At 44.0% G+C, this 19,578-nt stretch overlaps 2 protein-coding genes and 1 long non-coding RNA gene across 3 annotated transcripts in view; 1 reads left to right on the top strand and 2 right to left on the bottom strand.

The window, feature by feature from the left end:
* LOC143897710 (uncharacterized) overlaps positions 1-19,014 on the bottom strand; it is a 248,959-nt gene extending 229,945 nt beyond the window's left edge. Inside the window, exon 1 of the mRNA XM_077406549.1 lies at positions 18,869-19,014. Coding sequence (XP_077262675.1) covers positions 18,869-18,921 — 53 coding nt within the window. The 5' untranslated portion in view covers positions 18,922-19,014. The remainder of the gene's footprint in view (positions 1-18,868) is intronic.
* Positions 10,165-11,515, top strand: LOC143897711 (uncharacterized). The gene is made up of 3 exons (XR_013256978.1): positions 10,165-10,676; positions 10,979-11,059; positions 11,330-11,515. It is a non-coding gene; the product is annotated as an uncharacterized LOC143897711 (long non-coding RNA).
* Positions 13,187-14,482, bottom strand: LOC143897632 (uncharacterized). The gene has a single exon (XM_077406440.1). It carries the CDS (start codon positions 14,480-14,482, stop codon positions 13,187-13,189), a length of 1,296 nt encoding a protein of 431 aa, XP_077262566.1.
* Positions 19,015-19,578: the final 564 nt, after the last annotated feature.

Genomic DNA, 19,578 nt, shown 5'->3' with positions numbered 1-19,578 from the left:
TTCTTCTGCATAGAGCTTTATACGTATCCTTTGCTGCCTGTGTTTTTAGTCCTTTCTTTTTTAATTCTTTCCGTTCCTCGATAGTGACGAGGGTGCGTTGCGTTATCCAGAATTTGTTGGATTTATTAAAGCGGTTTTTTGCATTGGATCGTTTTCGAGGCTGTTTTAATTATCTTTTTGAGTTCTTCCCATTCTTGGTTCGGGTCTTGTGTGTTTATAATATCCGCTGTGTTGGTGGCCAATTTTTGCTGGACTTCTTGTTGGAATAGTTCCTTATTAGCATCATTGATTGCTATTACTTTCTGTGGTTGGCGGATGTTTTTCAGGCGCAGTCTGAACTTCATTACCAGTAGCTGGTGATCAGTTCTGCAGTCAACACCGGGATAAGTTTTGCAGTTTAGGATGGAGGATTTCCATCGTGATCCGACCATGATGTAGTCAATTTGGTTCCTGTATCTGTCGCCGGGCGACCTCCATGTGTATAGTCTTCTGATATGATGTTGGAACAATGTGTTGGCTATTGTTAAGTTGTGTTCCTGGCAGAACTGAAGCATTCGGTCTCCTCGGTCATTTCTGGTCTTCATGCCAAAGCGTCCCAACACTTTTTTGAGTTGCTGGTCTATCACAGTTGTACGTCCAATCTTCGCGTTCACATCCCTCATCACAACAAGAATTTTGTCTCTGGGAAGGTCGTTTATAGTATTTTCTAGCTGTTCGTAGAATGTTTTAATGGCTTCCTCTGTCTTCTCCGCCGTTGGGGCATACACTTATATAATGTTGATGTTCAGTGAGTGTGCATTGATTTTTAGTATTAAAATCCAATCGCTAACCGCCTTGTACCCTAGGACCGATCTGTTAGTTGTACTAAAAAGCAGCAGAGCCACTCCGTTGCGACTCTCCGAGTTGTGGCTCGAGAAACATATGACATTGCCGGATGCAGTACTGAAGTGTCCTTTCCCTCTCCAGTGTGTCTCGCTCAGTCCTACTATGTCCAGCTTGAGGAACTGGATTTCTCTTTCCACAATGAGCAGTTTCCCGATTTGTAGGAGGCCCCGAGTGTTCTATGTGCCTATTTGGAGGTTGTTGCGCAGGTTTACTCCGTTTCGTGTGGCATCATTCAAAGCAGCTCCCCCCGGAGATCCGATTGGGGAGCTATTTAGTCCTCCGGAAAATTTTACGCTGAATGAAGCCATAATGTTCTCTTGGGATAAATGATGAAGGTATTTTCCCGTTTCCTTCTTTCATGTACCAACGGTTTAACGTCACTTTCCGAAAAACGGTAGCGCCGATATCTCCTCTTTCCCCACCATACCCGTCAACGGGGCAGGTAAGGGCGAGTCCCCCTTTAGGAGGAAAAAATCGACTTGATGGCGTCCCTCAAAAATTCCGAGAAGGCGCGCATCCTGTAGCCTCCGCCGCCTTCTACTAGACCCACCCCGAATCATCGGGAAAAAACCCCACCAGGATTTTGTGTACCTGACTGAGATCGAACCCGGATCACCGGAGCGTGAATCCAGCATCTAGCATAGGAGACTACTGACTGTGTATATACACACACACACACACATATATATATATATATATATATTGTCACGACTTTTTGCACTCCCGGACCGCTCCGGGACGTGAGCCGGATCAAAAGGACTTAGGAGAGCGGGATGGATGGCCTCTCCAGTGATTTCCTCGCACCTCCGATACTCCACGAAATGTTCCGAATGTTAGACGCGTACCTTCGCGTCCACGAAATCGCGAAAACCTAAACGAGACGCGAAACGAAATGTGGAGGTGCGTGAAATCGGCTAGCTTGACCTAATCACGGGCGGGGTTAATGAAGGGCGGCACGGCACTCGGCGGGGTGACACGTTAATTTCATACTCAGTCAGATAACAAAGAATATAATATTTATTGAGTACTGGTTGTCGGGAAAATAACAACGTTTATCCATCCGGCTTCGATCAAACACAAGATAATTTCGATAACTAAATCAAGAATACCGGTGGCGGGGTGTCGAGATTCCTTTAACAGAACTAATATTACTGCGGACGCGAGACACCCACGGAGTATTAACTGGGTCTCTAATAAACCCGCTGAAGGTTCTATTCTCAAACGATTAATAATATGATATGAATAATATGAATAATAATAATAAGACGCTTAATATCACTCACGAGAGTGAGATTCAACACAAAATGTCGCGAAATAAGGGTACGTCACGCTTGGATTGCGTGGAAACCACGTCCGGGACCGTACGAAAACTCTGTCGCAATAATATCTTAGCTTAACGCGAGATATCCGGCTCGGGCGCAACGGGAAGGCGCCGAGTCATTTAACCAAGCCAGTCGCGATATCGCTAATAATGTTGGGCGCCAGGTGTGGAGAAGGCCACACCACCTTTGACTCGAAGTGCTCTTCTAATATCCACGGAACGCCAGGAAGAACTACGCAATTAACATCTAAACGCACGAAGCGTGTGAACGCCGGTACTTTATTAACGCGAGTATAGGACGCAGCGCAAGCAATGTCGGACGCAAAGTTTCTCAGCGCGAGAGCACAATTCTCAGCCCGTAATCACGAGATCCGAACACCGATCGATACGCTAACACCGACGCTCGAACACCAGAATTTCCCGACGCGAAGAAACGGAACGCAATTGACGAACTACCGGCCCGTATGCGGCCGTATACCAAGGTCGCGAGGACAACGCAATATACTCGCGATACCGAACTCATTAACGCCTATCGCGATCTCCAGGGATTCGCCACAACGCTTGTACCACGGTTCCGCGGCCACGATACCATCCCGAGGCCCTTCGCTCTCGTTATCGATCGCGAAATTACACTCAATCTTAACAGACGTTATCCCGAGCGAGAGCGTGTACCGGAGGGCGGTGTCGTGGCTTTACATATCGCGATTTACGGGCAACCTCACCGGGAATACGCCTCCTCCTGGGCTCCTCGCCGTCGCCTTCCACCACGATCCTCGATCCTCCAGACGAATATCGAAATACCCGACTCGGGGTGGCTATCGCGTATCTTACAAAACGATTCTCGCCGACGGACGACCAGAGAGTGAAAACGCTAGACCCGCTCGATTGCGGAATCGATACGGTACCCCTTCCTGAGGGGCGCGCGAGCCAATCGGGCGCGAGCTTGCAAGCCCGCGGTGTCCCGGCGCAGTGCTGTCGATACGAGATCCTTCGGGGGCGTGCAGCGGTCCCTCGGCGGCGTGCGACTCCTCAATTCTGTCCTTAGCAGCGGACGGAATTCGGTTCTCGCCGGTGTGTCTCCGGTTTGACCCTGGGGCGGTGATCAGTCACCCCGTAGGTCGATGTTTTGTAGAGATCCTTTGTTGAAGCCGGGTGTTCACCCATGCGCTTGGGGCCCCGCTATCGGCGGCCTCGTCCGTCGCTGCCGTACGTGCCGCCCGCCTGCCGCGCTGCTCTCGCCAGCCCGCGATCTCTGCTGCTTCCGCGTTTGCCACCTTTCCCGGGTCATCGATCGTCCTTGATTTTCCTCGCCACGTACTCCCTCGACGGTGTGCCGTGGTGTGGGTGAGGTGCCGCGCGTATTACATTGCAAAAAAAAAGGAACGTCATCAGAACGTGGAAACGCAATTAATTATGACCCCTGGAGATCTCGCCGTTGCCTCCCTGGTCCGTCCCTGGGCGCGAAATTCCGCGTCTTGTGACGGCGGCGGGGCGCCGCGACGATGCGGCGAGCCGCAACGTCACAACACCCCACCCCAAGAAGAAGCACACCGGGCGCGGCTGCCCCGCTTAGCCACTCGCCCCCCGGGGGTGACCATAGGAACGCCACGCAATCGAGATCTCCAGCTCCGGGCCTCAGGACAACGGAACGAACACAAGTAGGACATCACAACAGAACTAAACAAAAAAACTGTCGCTGGAAAAAAAGAAATTAATAGCTAATTCTATCCTAATAACCCTTCGGCCCACCCCCACGCCTTGTAGAACCTCGGAAATCGTAATCCGGGAACGCAATCCATTATCTCCCCGTTACCCCGTTTCGGACCTGTCCACGCGGCGCGGTCGGACTCCTGTACGACAGCCTACGACGGCGAAATGCCTCCCGCTTGTTGTCGACCGTCTATCCAAAACCAAACCTAACACCAAGGCGGAGGAGTTACCCCCCTTTTGGTCGAGTACGCCGGCAGTACTCGGCCATAACTTGCCGGGTCGTCTTTGACCAGCGGCCCTAGTTTTTGCTACGCCGCCCTCGGCGAGCATTCCAAAACCAACCTAACGCGAAATGACGTGTCGACCGCAGAACGAGAGCGCGAATATGTTCCATCGTGGCCCTATTACGTACGGTCGGACCGGCGCGGTATCTCGGACGCGGTGGCCGTTCACGGCGGGTTTCCTGCGATATGGAAATTGACGAAGGACGGAGGTTTTTGGGTGGGTTACGAACTTCGTTTACAGCTTGCTTACAGCAATTTATTTACACACAAAATCCCCCCCGACGCAACGAAAAAAAAAAGTCTGGTCTCTTGGTGTCCGAAAAAAAAAAGGAACGAGGACGAAGAAAGAAAGAAAAAAAAGGAACATGGAAAACTTACATCTCGCGGTATCGCGAGTTTTGGGGCTCAATAGCGCGGGTGTTCCGGGAGGGGGGTCCGCGCTTCCTCGGAGCCTCCCTGGCCCAGGTCGTGGCCTTTGCCCTCTTTGTAGGGGCCTTCCAGCCTCCAGGCTGCGCCCGCACTCAGGGGCAGGAGCGCACCGTATAGCCTTTCTGGCCGCACCGAAGCAGTATCCGGGTTTCCTGGGCAAGGGGGCAGTCGTAAGCGAAATGGGAGGGAGATTCGCAATTCCAGCAGCCTCCTCGGGCTCGGGTCCCTCGGAAGTAGACGGCCAGTCGACAGCCTCCATCGCCGGGCGGTCCGGGGACGACGTGGATCGGAACGCCTTTCCACTCGGGGGACTGTTTTATCCACCAGAGCATCTCGCCACTGGAGGATCCCTTCGTCCGAGTCGGAAGTCCTGAGACACTTAAAAGCGTGAGCCCCAAAATACTAACAAAAAAAGAACGCGAATACTATTCATAATAAGGTTTTAGATCCTTGATGTGAATTTTTCCGATCGAGTTGCCTAATGAATCGGCAAGCTCGTATACAACTGGCGACAGAATTTTTCGTACGGAAAAGGGGCCATGAAATTTGGTAGACAATTTCGCGGAAACGTGCTGAGCGGCGGACGATAAGACGTGCTGTCGTTTCAATACGTGGTCGCCCACCACGAACTGGCGATCTCGCCTACGCAAATTATAATATTGGGTTTGTTTCATTCGAGCCGTCTCTAAATTTTCGACAATCCATGTCCGTAACTGTTGGATCTTTTCCATTCTTTCTCTCCAAAGGGTAGGATTGGAGTTCTCCACCGCGACAGCTTCGGCTTCCCGTCCGCGAGATAGATTAACAGGTTGAGGTTCCCTCCCGAAATTCAGAAAAGCGGGTGTCGCCTGCAGCGAAGTATGGTGTGCGGAATTGTACGCGAAACGAAACTCGTTAATATGTTGGTCCCATTCGCGGTGGTCCCGTTCCAAGTAAGCCGTAATCATCGTTTTCAATACGCGATTGACTCGTTCGACAGGGTTCGCTTGTGGGTGATACGGCGGTACCGTTGTGTGTTGAATGCCGTACTGTTCCGCTAACGCGTGCAATTCTCGATTCAAAAACTCGGTGCCGTTGTCAGTTAACAAGACGCGCGGGGCTCCCCAACGAAAAATAACGAGGTCTTCGAGAGCCTCTCTGATTTTCTTGCCGGTAGCCTTACGTAATGGGCAACACTCGATCCACTTCGTGAAAAGATCCTGCGCCACGAGAAGATATGCGTGCCCCGATTTACTGGGCGGGAGCGGCCCCATTATATCCGCGGCAACGACCGTCCACGGAGCCTCTATTACGCGTTGACCCATTAACCCCGCGGGAACATCTTGCTCTACTTTAGTCCGCTGGCAAGTGTCACACCGGCGCACGTACTGGGCGATCTCTCTATACATCCGCGGCCAATAATATCTTGTCGCGACACGGCGGTACGTCTTCTCGACGCCCAAGTGTCCGGCCTGAGGCGGATCGTGGTTTTCCCGAATAATATCCCCCCGCGAGTCCTTCGGCACGACTAATTTCCATCGATTAAGGTCCTCCACGGTTTCGTTTATTACGGGGTGAAGTCGGCGAAAGTATAGCTGATCTTCCTCTACTTTCCATCCCGGGAATCTACGCGGTTTCTCGAGAACTTCTCGGAATCGTCTAACATACCAGTCATCGTCAACCGCGGCGACAGCGCACACCTCGACATCCTGCTCATATATTCGCGAAAGCGCATCCGGCACGTGGTGCATCGCACCTTTCCTATGTTCGATACTGTAGTCGTACTCGAGAAGTTCGAGGGCCCATCTGGCTAGACGTCCGGTAGGATTCTTTAGGTTATGGAGCCAGCGTAGACTGCTATGGTCCGTAATAACCGTGAAGCGATAGCCCTCGAGGTAGGGTCGGAATTTCTTAATGGCCCACACGACCGCTAGGCATTCCTGCTCGGTTGTCGAGTACCTTTTCTCCGCGTCGGACAGGGCTCTACTCGCGAAAGCCACCACATGCTCGTGACCGTCAATCTGCTGTGTTAGCACAGCGCCTAGACCCACGGAGCTTGCATCGGTTTGCAGCACAAACGGCACGCTAAAGTCCGGACACGATAGGGTTGGCGGGGATGTCAGACACTCCTTTATTGCGTCGAAAGCGGACCTTTGGTCTTCGCCCCATTCCCACACCTGATTCTTTTTAAGTAACCGCGTTAACGGTTCGAGAAGAGTAGCACACTGCGGGATGAAACGACGGTACCAAGAGGCCATACCGATAAAGCGGCGTAACTGTCGGAGGTTACGCGGCGCGGGATATTCCCTAATCGCAACAGTCTTGTCGGGATCGACCTTCAAACCCTCCCGTTGGACTAAAAATCCGAGGTACTTTACTTGCGAGCGACAGAATTTACTTTTCTCAGGATTAATCGTTAAGCCCGCCTCGCGAATACGCGCGAAAACTCGTCCCAACCACTCGAGATGCTCTTCGAAAGTTTCGGTAGCCACGACGATATCATCCAGATACGCGAACGCGTAAGGATCCATTTCTGGTCCAATTAAGCGATCTAATAACCTCTGAAAGGTGGCGGGAGCTCCCGTTAAGCCAAACGGCATTCGCTTAAAATGAAATAAGCCTTTTCCCGGTACCGCAAAGGCCGTGATTTCCTTGCTCTTTTTTGATAACGGGATCTGGAAGTAAGCCTGGCTGAGGTCGATGGTCGAAATATACCGTGCCTTACGCAGTTTGTCTAAGATCGCGTTCATATACGGTAGTGGGTACGCGTCCTTTTTCGAGACACTGTTCACGAGTCGAAAATCTAAACAGAAGCGATACGTCCCGTTAGGCTTTTTAATCATGACGATAGGCGTCGACCACTCGCTCTGCGACGGCTCTATTATACCGGCCTTTAGTAGGCGATCTACTTCCTCGTAAATGGCTTCCTTTATTTTCGGTGACACGGGGTAACAACGTTGCCGAATTGGAGGGTGGTCTCCTACATCGATATTATGCTCGGTCAACGTGGTGGCGCCGAGTTCCTCTGTACTTCCCGCAATTCGTGACTTTAGGAACGATTGTAACTGTTTTTCTTGTTCGGGAGTTAACTCGCTTAGCCCGCAGCAAACGAGAGGCGACGCTTCTGGCTTTCGCGTCCCTTCTCCCTCCCCCGATTGACCTAGCTCGATATCCACGTTGTCATCTCCGGCCACTATCACTCGAACGCTCGCGAGAGAGCTAGAAGATCCCTTCTCGAAAGGGTAAGATCGCGAGGAATCTTCAACGAAATTCCAAGTACCGTTCGCGAAATTGATATTCACTCCGAATGCCGTCAGGAAATCCACACCCAAGATACACGGTAACGCTAATGTCGGTAGTGAATAAACTCTCATGTTCAATGTTTTACCGTGCACGCTAATCGGGACCCTCACTTCCCCCCTTACTCTCGCCGTCTGATTGGTCGCGGTCGTCACGCGCCTGCCGCCGGCCGGATTGAACTTGAAACCGAGCTGCTTAATTAAGGCGATAATTTCCGGACCCGCGAACGTACGGCTAGAACCCGAGTCTACTAGAGCGCTGATCTCAAATCCCTTGATTTGGATGCGCAGAAACTTGAGAGAGGCCAAGCCTCCCTGTTCGCTAAACGCGTTATACGCGGCATCGCGGTGCTCTATCGGTAACGACTTCTCAGGGGCGGGGGGGTTAGGAGTCGGGTCGCCCCTGGTTTGCGACTCCCTTACTCGTTTCCCGAACACGTCGGGCAAGTGCGGGTGGTGTATTCGGCCCTTCCACACCGATAACAGTGTTTACGCGGCGGGGCCGTGCAATCACGCGCGAAATGCCCAGTCAAATCGCAATTCCAACATTTTGCGGCCTGCGTCGCGTTTGCCAATCTCTAATAAACCCGCTGAAGGTTCTATTCTCAAACGATTAATAATATGAAATGAATAATATGAATAATAATAATAAGACGCTTAATATCACTCACGAGAGTGAGATTCAACACAAAATGTCGCGAAATAAGGGTACGTCACGCTTGGATTGCGTGGAAACCACGTCCGGGACCGTACGAAAACTCTGTCGCAATAATATCTTAGCTTAACGCGAGATATCCGGCTCGGGCGCAACGGGAAGGCGCCGAGTCATTTAACCAAGCCAGTCGCGATATCGCTAATAATGTTGGGCGCCAGGTGTGGAGAAGGCCACACCACCTTTGACTCGAAGTGCTCTTCTAATATCCACGGAACGCCAGGAAGAACTACGCAATTAACATCTAAACGCACGAAGCGTGTGAACGCCGGTACTTTATTAACGCGAGTATAGGACGCAGCGCAAGCAATGTCGGACGCAAAGTTTCTCAGCGCGAGAGCACAATTCTCAGCCCGTAATCACGAGATCCGAACACCGATCGATACGCTAACACCGACGCTCGAACACCAGAATTTCCCGACGCGAAGAAACGGAACGCAATTGACGAACTACCGGCCCGTATGCGGCCGTATACCAAGGTCGCGAGGACAACGCAATATACTCGCGATACCGAACTCATTAACGCCTATCGCGATCTCCAGGGATTCGCCACAACGCTTGTACCACGGTTCCGCGGCCACGATACCATCCCGAGGCCCTTCGCTCTCGTTATCGATCGCGAAATTACACTCAATCTTAACAGACGTTATCCCGAGCGAGAGCGTGTACCGGAGGGCGGTGTCGTGGCTTTACATATCGCGATTTACGGGCAACCTCACCGGGAATACGCCTCCTCCTGGGCTCCTCGCCGTCGCCTTCCACCACGATCCTCGATCCTCCAGACGAATATCGAAATACCCGACTCGGGGTGGCTATCGCGTATCTTACAAAACGATTCTCGCCGACGGACGACCAGAGAGTGAAAACGCTAGACCCGCTCGATTGCGGAATCGATACGGTACCCCTTCCTGAGGGGCGCGCTAGCCAATCGGGCGCGAGCTTGCAAGCCCGCGGTGTCCCGGCGCAGTGCTGTCGATACGAGATCCTTCGGGGGCGTGCAGCGGTCCCTCGGCGGCGTGCGACTCCTCAATTCTGTCCTTAGCAGCGGACGGAATTCGGTTCTCGCCGGTGTGTCTCCGGTTTGACCCTGGGGCGGTGATCAGTCACCCCGTAGGTCGATGTTTTGTAGAGATCCTTTGTTGAAGCCGGGTGTTCACCCATGCGCTTGGGGCCCCGCTATCGGCGGCCTCGTCCGTCGCTGCCGTACGTGCCGCCCGCCTGCCGCGCTGCTCTCGCCAGCCCGCGATCTCTGCTGCTTCCGCGTTTGCCACCCCTCCCGGGTCATCGATCGTCCTTGATTTTCCTCGCCACGTACTCCCTCGACGGTGTGCCGTGGTGTGGGTGAGGTGCCGCGCGTATTACATTGCAAAAAAAAAGGAACGTCATCAGAACGTGGAAACGCAATTAATTATGACCTCTGGAGATCTCGCCGTTGCCTCCCTGGTCCGTCCCTGGGCGCGAAATTCCGCGTCTTGTGACGGCGGCGGGGCGCCGCGACGATGCGGCGAGCCGCATCGTCACAATATATATATATATATATATCAAGAGACACGGTAGTGTCTCGCGCCAAGTACACGCGGAGCGAGACCGACCGTGACTCATTTACGCGACGCGACGGGTTGCGAGTACCCGAGATGTTGAGATCTCGATAACGAGTGAACGGATCAAGTTCTAAGTAGGCTTGATCGATAGCTTGGGGTCCAATTAGGGGGGGGGGGTTTCTCTCATAATATTCCGCTACGTGCCCTACGAGCGGAGATATTGCGACGCAAAGTCCAAATGCGAAAATTTATTTTTAAGATACGTCGTCTACGTCGACCGCTTTTCTTTATAACATACATGTAACAAACAGAGAACGTCACTTTCACTTTTTCGACACTGGCGGCTAGCGGCGTTAGTGTCGCAGTGCATTGCAGTGCAGACAGTGCGTTCGTTTAGAGCGCTATCCTGTCAGTCAGTTCATCATCTGATCAGTTAACCTATCTCGATCGATCGAGAGACACGGTAGTACGCGCGGAGCGAGACCGATCGTGTGACTCTTTATTACGCGTCGCGAGGTAAGGTGCGACAACGCGCGCATACGCGCGTACGCGAAACGGCAGTAACACCGTAATCGTGCCGGCGATATACTGAATTGAATTGCTTCGTGCTTATCTAAAGATTTCGTATCCCTACATTGGGTGCGTTCAGCCGATACTCCGCTAGCCTAGCAATCGTGAGTAGTCGCTCGTTTTCGCTCGTTTCCTCTCCTTTGACCCAATGGATTAAAAGGAGAGAAAACAAGCGACTGCTCACGATTGCTAGGCTAGCGGAGTATCGGCTGAACGCACCCATCGTATTACTATCGCTGCCGGAAAAGAAGGTTCTCTACGCTTGGCAGAAAGTGACGACTGACACGTTCGATCCCGACTTCGTTGATCGCAGAAGAGCTCAACTCGAGGTACGTTTCCGATTTGCAATTAAAAAATTTTGTGCGATGAATGTTGTACCCAATTATAACCTCAAATAAAGTTGTGCACGTTGCTGAAAGATATATATATATATATCTTGATATATAGGCTACGGTCAACGTGATACAAATGCTCTGGAGCGTTCTTCTTCTCCTTCTTTCTTCATTGAAAGAAAAGAGAAGAGGAATGCTTCGAAGCATTTGTAGTGTCACGTTGACCGTAGCCATAATATCATATTAATACATTATTTTATTTTTTAGGTCAAGGATTGCCATTTAAAGCTGGTACGTTTGATGGGGCTGTCAGTATTTCTGCGCTTGTGGTTGTGCTATGCAAGCAAAATTTTGCACATTCCTACAAGACGTTTATATCGTTTCTTATCAACGTTGTATGCATGTCTGTCAAGAAGCGCAAGAGCAGTGTTACAATTCTATCCAGAGAACGGTGAACAGGTTGTTGATATTATATATACTACAAAAAGGCGTGATATCCGCACAAAATTACCTTTTTTAAAAAAAGGTAAAAAAAAAGGCGCCAAGTACACGTATAGTAGTGTATATGTTGTTACCTAAAAAAAAAAGTGGTAGTATTATACCTCGAAAAAATCTAAGTAACAAGTTTTAGATTTTTATATCTCAAAAAATCTCGAAAAAAATCTAAGCAGTAGTATCTTTATTTCCGAAAAATTATAATTCAAGTGATACACGTCACGAAATTATGTTACCTTATCAAAAAGAAGAGTCGCGCTTCAAGTGATCTATTACAATTACAAAAAAGAAATGATATCTCTTTAAATTAGAGCGCCAATTACAGAGAGAACATGTATATTGCCTCAAAAAATAATTGTTGCACTACTTTGAAAAATCTTTACATTGTGTCAATTAGAAAAGAATGTATAATAACAATTTTATAAGATTAAAAAATTTTATTTAAATTTAACAAGGGAATACAAGATATTTAAATACAAAGTTATTTACATGTGTATTTTTTAATGGCCACAAAGAATTACAGAGGTAACAGTACAAAATAAAAATATTTTATTAAAATACATAAATTTTTCTTGTAAAAAAACTTGGCGCTGCTAGACCTCGAAATTTTAAATAAATAAATAAACTTATTCTATACTTAATTATAAGCCGCATTATCCGCGTAGTCACGCACACCCATATCACTCACTGCCACATCCACGCTGATAATCATTTAATATTACTCCCATCACATTCTTCTCTGAATTATTTTTATTTATTGTTGTCCTTATTTATTTAAAAGGTCTAGCAGCGCCAAGTTTTTTTACAAGAAACATTTATGTATTTTAATAAAATATTTTTATTTTGTACTGTTACCTCTGTAATTCTTTGTGGCCATTAAAAAATACACATGTAAATAACTTTGTATTTAAATATCTTGTATTCCCTTGTTAAATTTAAATAAAATTTTTTAATCTTATAAAATTGTTATTATACATTCTTTTCTAATTGACACAATGTAAAGATTTTTCAAAGTAGTGCAACAATTATTTTTTGAGGCAATATACATGTTCTCTCTGTAATTGGCGCTCTAATTTAAAGAGATATCATTTCTTTTTTGTAATTGTAATAGATCACTTGAAGCGCGACTCTTCTTTTTGATAAGGTAACATAATTTCGTGACGTGTATCACTTGAGTTATAATTTTTCGGAAATAAAGATACTACTGCTTAGATTTTTTTCGAGATTTTTTGAGATATAAAAATCTAAAACTTGTTACTTAGATTTTTTCGATATATATATACCAAAGAAAGATACTTAATTTTGTTTTAGTACTCAATAAGTTTTATTAGATAATATACATATAGTTTCAATGGCCAGTGCTTTTGTTGTCTCACATCAAACCAATTTTGTTTGATAACTTTGTACAATTAAGCAGGGCTGGGTAAAAATGCTTTTCGAATTGCATTTAAAATGTTAAATGTAAAATGCTTTAAAAAATATATTTAAAATGCAAAATGTAAAATGGGTTTATCGAATCCATTTTAAATGTAAAAATTGGTAAATAGATATTTTAAATAGTTTTCAAATGCAAAATGGTTTTTCTTAATATATGCACTTTATTTGAGTATATCCATACATTTTATAAATTTATTTATTAAGCCCGCTGTTAGATTTTAGCAGCAATTGTTTTTCAAAGGTGTCATCGTGCATGCTTCGACGATTGGGACGCATGATCATACCTCCGTAAGAAAATAAGCATTCTACTGGCGCAGACGACAGGAGCGCAGTATTATATTTTATAAAAACTTCTTTAATCGTAGGAAATGCATTAAGCGAGTCTAAACATGTATCTTTGCTTTGCAAATACTGCAGACATTGCAGTTCAATCGTATGTTTAACGGAGGTGTTTGCAACACTTTCATCCGACGATGATCCCCCTTCAAAGGCAAAAAAGCTTTCACTGTGTGTGGTTTCGGGTTCGGATACATTTGTCATCGTCAAATCATTTCGAGTTTTTGACACACGGTTTAGTAAAGATTCAGCTTCATTAACAAGCAATTCTTTAACATAATTTCTTTTATCTTTTGGTACCCAACGTAGCTTAAAGAACGGATGGCTAACTGCTGCTAAAATAGCATCGTTTACTTGATAGGAAAAGTCAAAGTAATTACTAAATCTTTTGTTTAAGCCTTCTAACAGTACGACTACTAATTTTGCGCAATATTTTAAATGCCCGAGTTGTAGCTTTTGCAACTTCTTTTGCGTTTGTAACAGAACTGGTAAAAGTTCGCCATAAAAACAATTTTTTTCGCCTTGTAGCCTATCTAAAGCTTCCGCGATTGGTTTGACGCATTCAATGTATTCTGCTAAGAATTCCAAGTCAGTGTCCTTGAATTTTGGCAAGTCAAGTGCATCGCAAACACTACCAAGAAATTGTTTGACTTCAATAAGGTCATTTAAGCAATCAAAGGTTGAGTTCCAACGAGTGACACAGGGTGATGATGAGGCCTTTCCTGTAATAGCAAAATATGTCTCAGCAGCTTTAGGAGATCGAGATGTTAAATTCCATATGGCAGAGCATTTTCCAAAGGCAGAATGATGGGAACGAGTATAACTCCCTCCACTGTTTCCAGATACGGATTTTGTTAATGCGGCTTTGATGTCCACTATAGCTATTAGACTTAGTGTATGACTCGCACAGCGCTGATGTACAGGTAGAACTATCTCAGATACGGAATCGGAGTCACCCGCAATTCCCTCAGTTATGTCTTGTATAACGAAATCATCGTCTGAATCATCATTGTCGTTTTTATCCAAATCGATTGTTTGACTGTTCTGACTGAACATCGAAAAGGCTTTCACCATGTTTGACGCATTGTCCGTTGTTACTTTTACAATTTTGTTTGCGTCAAGTTTAAATTCACAATGTATATCGTGAAACATTTCAGCAATCTTGTCATAAGAGTGCTTATCCTTAAAGTAACATATTATATATGTAATGTACAATATTATATACTGATGATAATACGAGCAAGTTTAAGAACAGAATTTATTTAATCTGTTTAAACCTACAGTCTAAGTCCGCTCAAAGATAAACTTTTTTAGAGGAAATTTGTAAATAAAATGTTAAAAGTTTAAAAATTGTCCTACATAAGCTGCATTCCGATATTCACTGCCAATACTAAAAATCTATAGTTTACGTTATGTAGACTATAGATTTTCAGTACTGGTGGTGAATATCGGAATACAGCCATATTCTGATGCCACATGCCCTACGGATATCCTAAAGGCCTGAGCAAAATGGCTGACGTAACTGTAAGACAATGTTTTATGCTTTAAATCTCTATTTCTAATAACGTATAATATTGTTTTGCGTTTCAAATCTTAAATGTGTGTACGAAGTGTCAACGTTTGTAAGACTTGAGACGCAAGACAGTATTGTGCGTTATACTAAAGACAAAGACTTAAAGCTGCGACCCTTTTTCCCCCGGTCTCGCAATCCGGAAAAGAGCAATCGTGGATTGACAAAATGCAACGTTAAACTAAGATTTACACCAAATTTGGGCGCCAAGTACGACTAATCGTACCGCCGTACACTATCCTATATAACGCGATATCTCCGACGATACCTCAGGGCGTTGCTTCTTTTTCGTGGAGATTTGGAAAGGAGACGTGACACAATTAAGCAGACACAACTTAATAGAAATAGAATAACATATATTTGAAATCAGAGAAAGAAATATAGTCATTGATATAGGTGAAATCAAAGACAGAAATGTGGTCAGGGATTGAAAAACATCTTTGTAGTCAGAAATAAGGTGAATAGAATAATCTTCGAATCGGCGGTAAGAGAGATAGAATAATCTGTTTGAGTTAGGATTCACGAATCCAAATATTCACGCAACGACTTACATACACGCGCACTCGCAATACTCACACATACTCACGCGACGATTTAACCCACGAAATACGCGCCATGACTGAGGAAGCAAAAGAAGCTCGCCGACAACAAATTTCAACTAGAAAGGCCACAAATGATGAAGAGATTAATGTGGAAGGACAACTGTATGGTACAGGCATTGCCGATTAAAGGTGAGAAGCTAATAATTACAAGTTTTTTCGTTGCAAAACTTTAAACGCGATTTCTGAAAAACACTATTTTTCAAACTGGTGTACATTATAGCTCCCACAATTTTAATCGAATTGACATGACCCAAAGTTTTTTCTATTTTAAATGAACTTCTTTATGGTGGTACGTAGCTGTTTTTTAATTGGATTGTTAGTTTTTTTTGGGAACCAATTTTATACACGATTTTTCAGTGTTAATTTGGACATTTTTGTTCAAATTAGTGTCAATTTCGCAAAAATCAATATTTTTCAAAAATCCTACGTACCTCCATAGCCAATCTATTACAGATTAAGAATTTCTTTGGATTTCTGTTCTATGTCATACCAGTCAGCCGAAATCATGTACACCAGCTAGACCCGCGTGACGCACACAACCTCTTTCGACAGGGTGTATTATATATACGAACATAATTTCATGTACAATAAAAATTTTTTTTTACATCTTCAATGTATAATAAAAAGACCCCCAAAGCCGATTTCCGATTTATCTATTCCTTATATGTTAAAATAAATCGTGAAAAAGAGGTTAAATTTCATGCTCAAAGGTGGTATACCCCCTTAAAGAATACGGGCAGATTTATGGTGTAAACTATACAGAAACCTTTAGTCTTTGTAATTCGATACGATACGATTATTACTTTGGTTAGCTGCTGCAGACAATCTGGAAATCAGTCAATTTGATTGGAAAACGGCCTTCTTAAATGGAAAGTTGGAGGAGTCAATCTTCATGGTATAACTGGAAGGCTATGATGATGGATCTGGACGACTTTGCAAATTGATTTGGAGCTTGTATGGACTCGAACAAGCACCTAGGTGCTGGAATAAAAAATTGAGTCAATTCCTAGAGTCCCTCGATTTCACTAGATGTCCTTTTGATCCATGTGTATTCATTAAACGAGATGCTGGAGGATGGATAATTATTGGCGTTTATGTTGATGACGGACTAGTACTTGTACATCAAAAGAAAGACATTACTGAGTTATTGTGGCAATTGCAAAATGAATTTGAAATTACCATTTGTAATGAAGTTAATCAGTTTTTAGGTTTTCAGATAGACCGGTTGGACAATGGAGATATCAAAATTCATCAAGCTGCCTATGTACTAAAGACGTTGGAAATGTTTCAAATGAATGATTGTCGATCCTCAAATGTACCTGCGTACCAGGCATCATATTATATGATGAAAAGGAAGCCGATATTGAACTTCCTATTTCCTCTGCAATTGGGCGTCTTATGTATCTTATGGTTATTACAAGACCTGATTTGGCCTATGCAGTTGAAAAAGCACCTCAACAAATGTCTAAATCAATTGGTTTAAGGAAATTTGTCAAACGTATCCTTAGATATTTAAACAAAACAATTGAGTTTAGGGATTACTTATAGCAAATCCTCTGATAACTATTTAACTGTATTTACTAATGCAGATTATGCTAAGGATTTGTTAACAAGGCGCTCCACTACTGGTTACGTGTCAACCATGGGAAGCGGAGCTATGACATGGAGTAGTCAAAGCTGTGTAGCCTTGCTTGTTGACCACGGAGGCCGAGTATGTGGCGGCATCCATATCCTGCTGCTAAGGAGCTAGTATGGTTGCAAAATATCATCAATGAATTCAAACCTGGAATTCAAGATTGCCTCCTTGTAGACAATCAAGCTGCGATTCATTTAGCTAACAATCCTGAACAACACAAACGAACGAAACATATTTCAGTGAGATTTCACTATATTCGAGAATTGGTATTGGATAAGAAGATTGTCATAGAATATATCGACATAAATAATTAGGTGGCAGATATGTTCACGAAACCCTTAGGACCGTTACGTTTAAAGAGACTCAGCTATAAAATTGGATTTATGTAATCTGAACCTACTTAGAACTTGATCCGTTCACTCGTTATCGAGATCTCAACATCTCGGGTACTCGCAACCCGTCGCGTCGCGTAAAAGAGTCACGGTCGGTCTCGCTCCGCGTGTACTTGGCGCGAGACACTACCGTGTCTCTTGATACAATTTTAGGAAGAGTGTTGTAAGAGAAAATTGTATTAGAGAGTTAGTTATTTTTATGTTTGTATTATCTATATTCGTATTGTCTATGTTCGTTTTTTATTGGATACATTGCGTATGCGCACGTCGCTTTTCCCGCGTCGTTGCACGCTTCGCTTTTGCCTCCTTTGTCTTAGACTCGGCACGACGTTCGCCTTGATCTGTGTTGGCATTTTATTTTACTGCTGTAGTCGAGACTTATCAGAGTTATCATAATAAACTCAAAAAGAAACTGTATCGACTTGTTGTGAAAACCCAAACAACAATTAATTTGGCGCCGACTTCAAAAATTGAAAGAAATTCTTAAAAGTATTATTCATTTTGCATCGGTTTCAAAAAATTGAAAGGGATTCTTAAAAGTATTATTTTATACTTTTTAAAGTTATTTTTAATTTTTTTTAAATAGTTTTTAGAGTTTTTTTGAAGTCGGTTTTATTTAAAAAAATTTTTTTTATTTTATACTTTTTTAGTGACTCATTAAATTAATATGAATAATTATTATCGCACATTTTCTTACAGCTCCGTACCTTGATGTTCTAGCGCGATATTTTATGTACTAAAACCTTCTTGGAGAATTGCTCTATAGGAGAGTAAAAACCGCATTTAAATCCGTCTAGTAGTTTTATAGAAAATCGTGGACATACATGCCAAATATAGACTTCCTTTTTTTTGAAGTCGGTTAAAAAGAAAATAGCCAAGAATGTAAACAGCTTATAGCGAAAAGAGTTTCAAGGCGACTAAGGCGCTTGCTGAGCTAGTTAGTCGCATTGTAAGCAGTTTGAAGACAATAATATCGTAAGCTCACATTTGACTTTTGGCGACCTTGAATCATAGCGCGTTGAACTCGTAATAAAAAGGACTACAAATGTAGGTGTTTACACTACAAAAAATACCGTTGCTATTTATTTAAAAAATGAAGTTGATCTTTATTTGACCATGATGCCTTCATCCAAAGTCAACATTTTATTATCAAAATATATACTTCTTGATATCTTCCAACATCGTAAAAAAAAGGTTTCGCTATCTTGCATAGTTTCGGGGAAATTCTAGTATGTTGATTAAAATGGGACACTGTATAAAAATATCAGAAAATTACAAAACTTTATAATACTATAATTTCAAAAGCGTTTTAATATAACTTACACAAAGAGAACTTACTCGACGGAGATGTTTAAAGTTGGTTGAGGGTAAAGTCCTTCAGCGATACACATTATTTCAACTCCATCTTTGTCATCTATAATCTTTTTTCTATATGCAAGTTCAAATTTTTCTTCTGTAGCTGTAACAAAATAAAATATAGTAAACTATTTGTGAATAATATTTAATTTGTAATTAAATAAAATATTTATTTATTTAAATTTGTAACAGTTTTAATAGAAAGATATTATAAAACTCAATAAATAACATTTTTTTTACTACATAAGTTTGGATTCTAAGTTATATAAAATAGACCTTTAAATCAAAATAAAGCATAAAAATTTGGCGTGCCCGGGTCGCATTTTGATGTACATACATATACATTTCTACGACTATATTAACTTTTTTATATTTTAATAATTTGCAAATTTGGATGTTAAATATTACCTGCAATAATATCAATGATATATAATTTGACACAATATAGAAATATTAAAATATTATGTATGTTTTATGATATGTAAATATATTCGCAAATTACGATTATATCAGAAAACTAATGATAAATTATTAATGTTTTTTATTTATTTATAGTAGGAGAGACCGGGGGGCGAAGTCGTCACCGGGGCGGAGTCGTCATTGCAATTATCTCGAAATCTGTATGTTGTGTGAACTCGAGTAGGAGATGTTTTGACAGATCTACCCCGGGAGCTCCGAGGGGGGAGCGGGGC

Source organism: Temnothorax americanus, unplaced genomic scaffold (assembly GCF_048541705.1).
Source record: "Temnothorax americanus isolate GAGA-0224 unplaced genomic scaffold, ASM4854170v1 Scaffold21, whole genome shotgun sequence".
NCBI classification, from domain to species: domain Eukaryota; kingdom Metazoa; phylum Arthropoda; class Insecta; order Hymenoptera; family Formicidae; genus Temnothorax; species Temnothorax americanus.
Note: the sequence above shows the minus strand (reverse complement) of the source record. Positions and strands in the feature narration are given on the sequence as shown.

Excerpts from the sequence above, each read along its gene's own strand:
- LOC143897632 (XM_077406440.1), bottom strand. The coding sequence starts at position 14,482 with ATGTTTCACGATATACATTGTGAATTTAAACTTGACGCAAACAAAATT.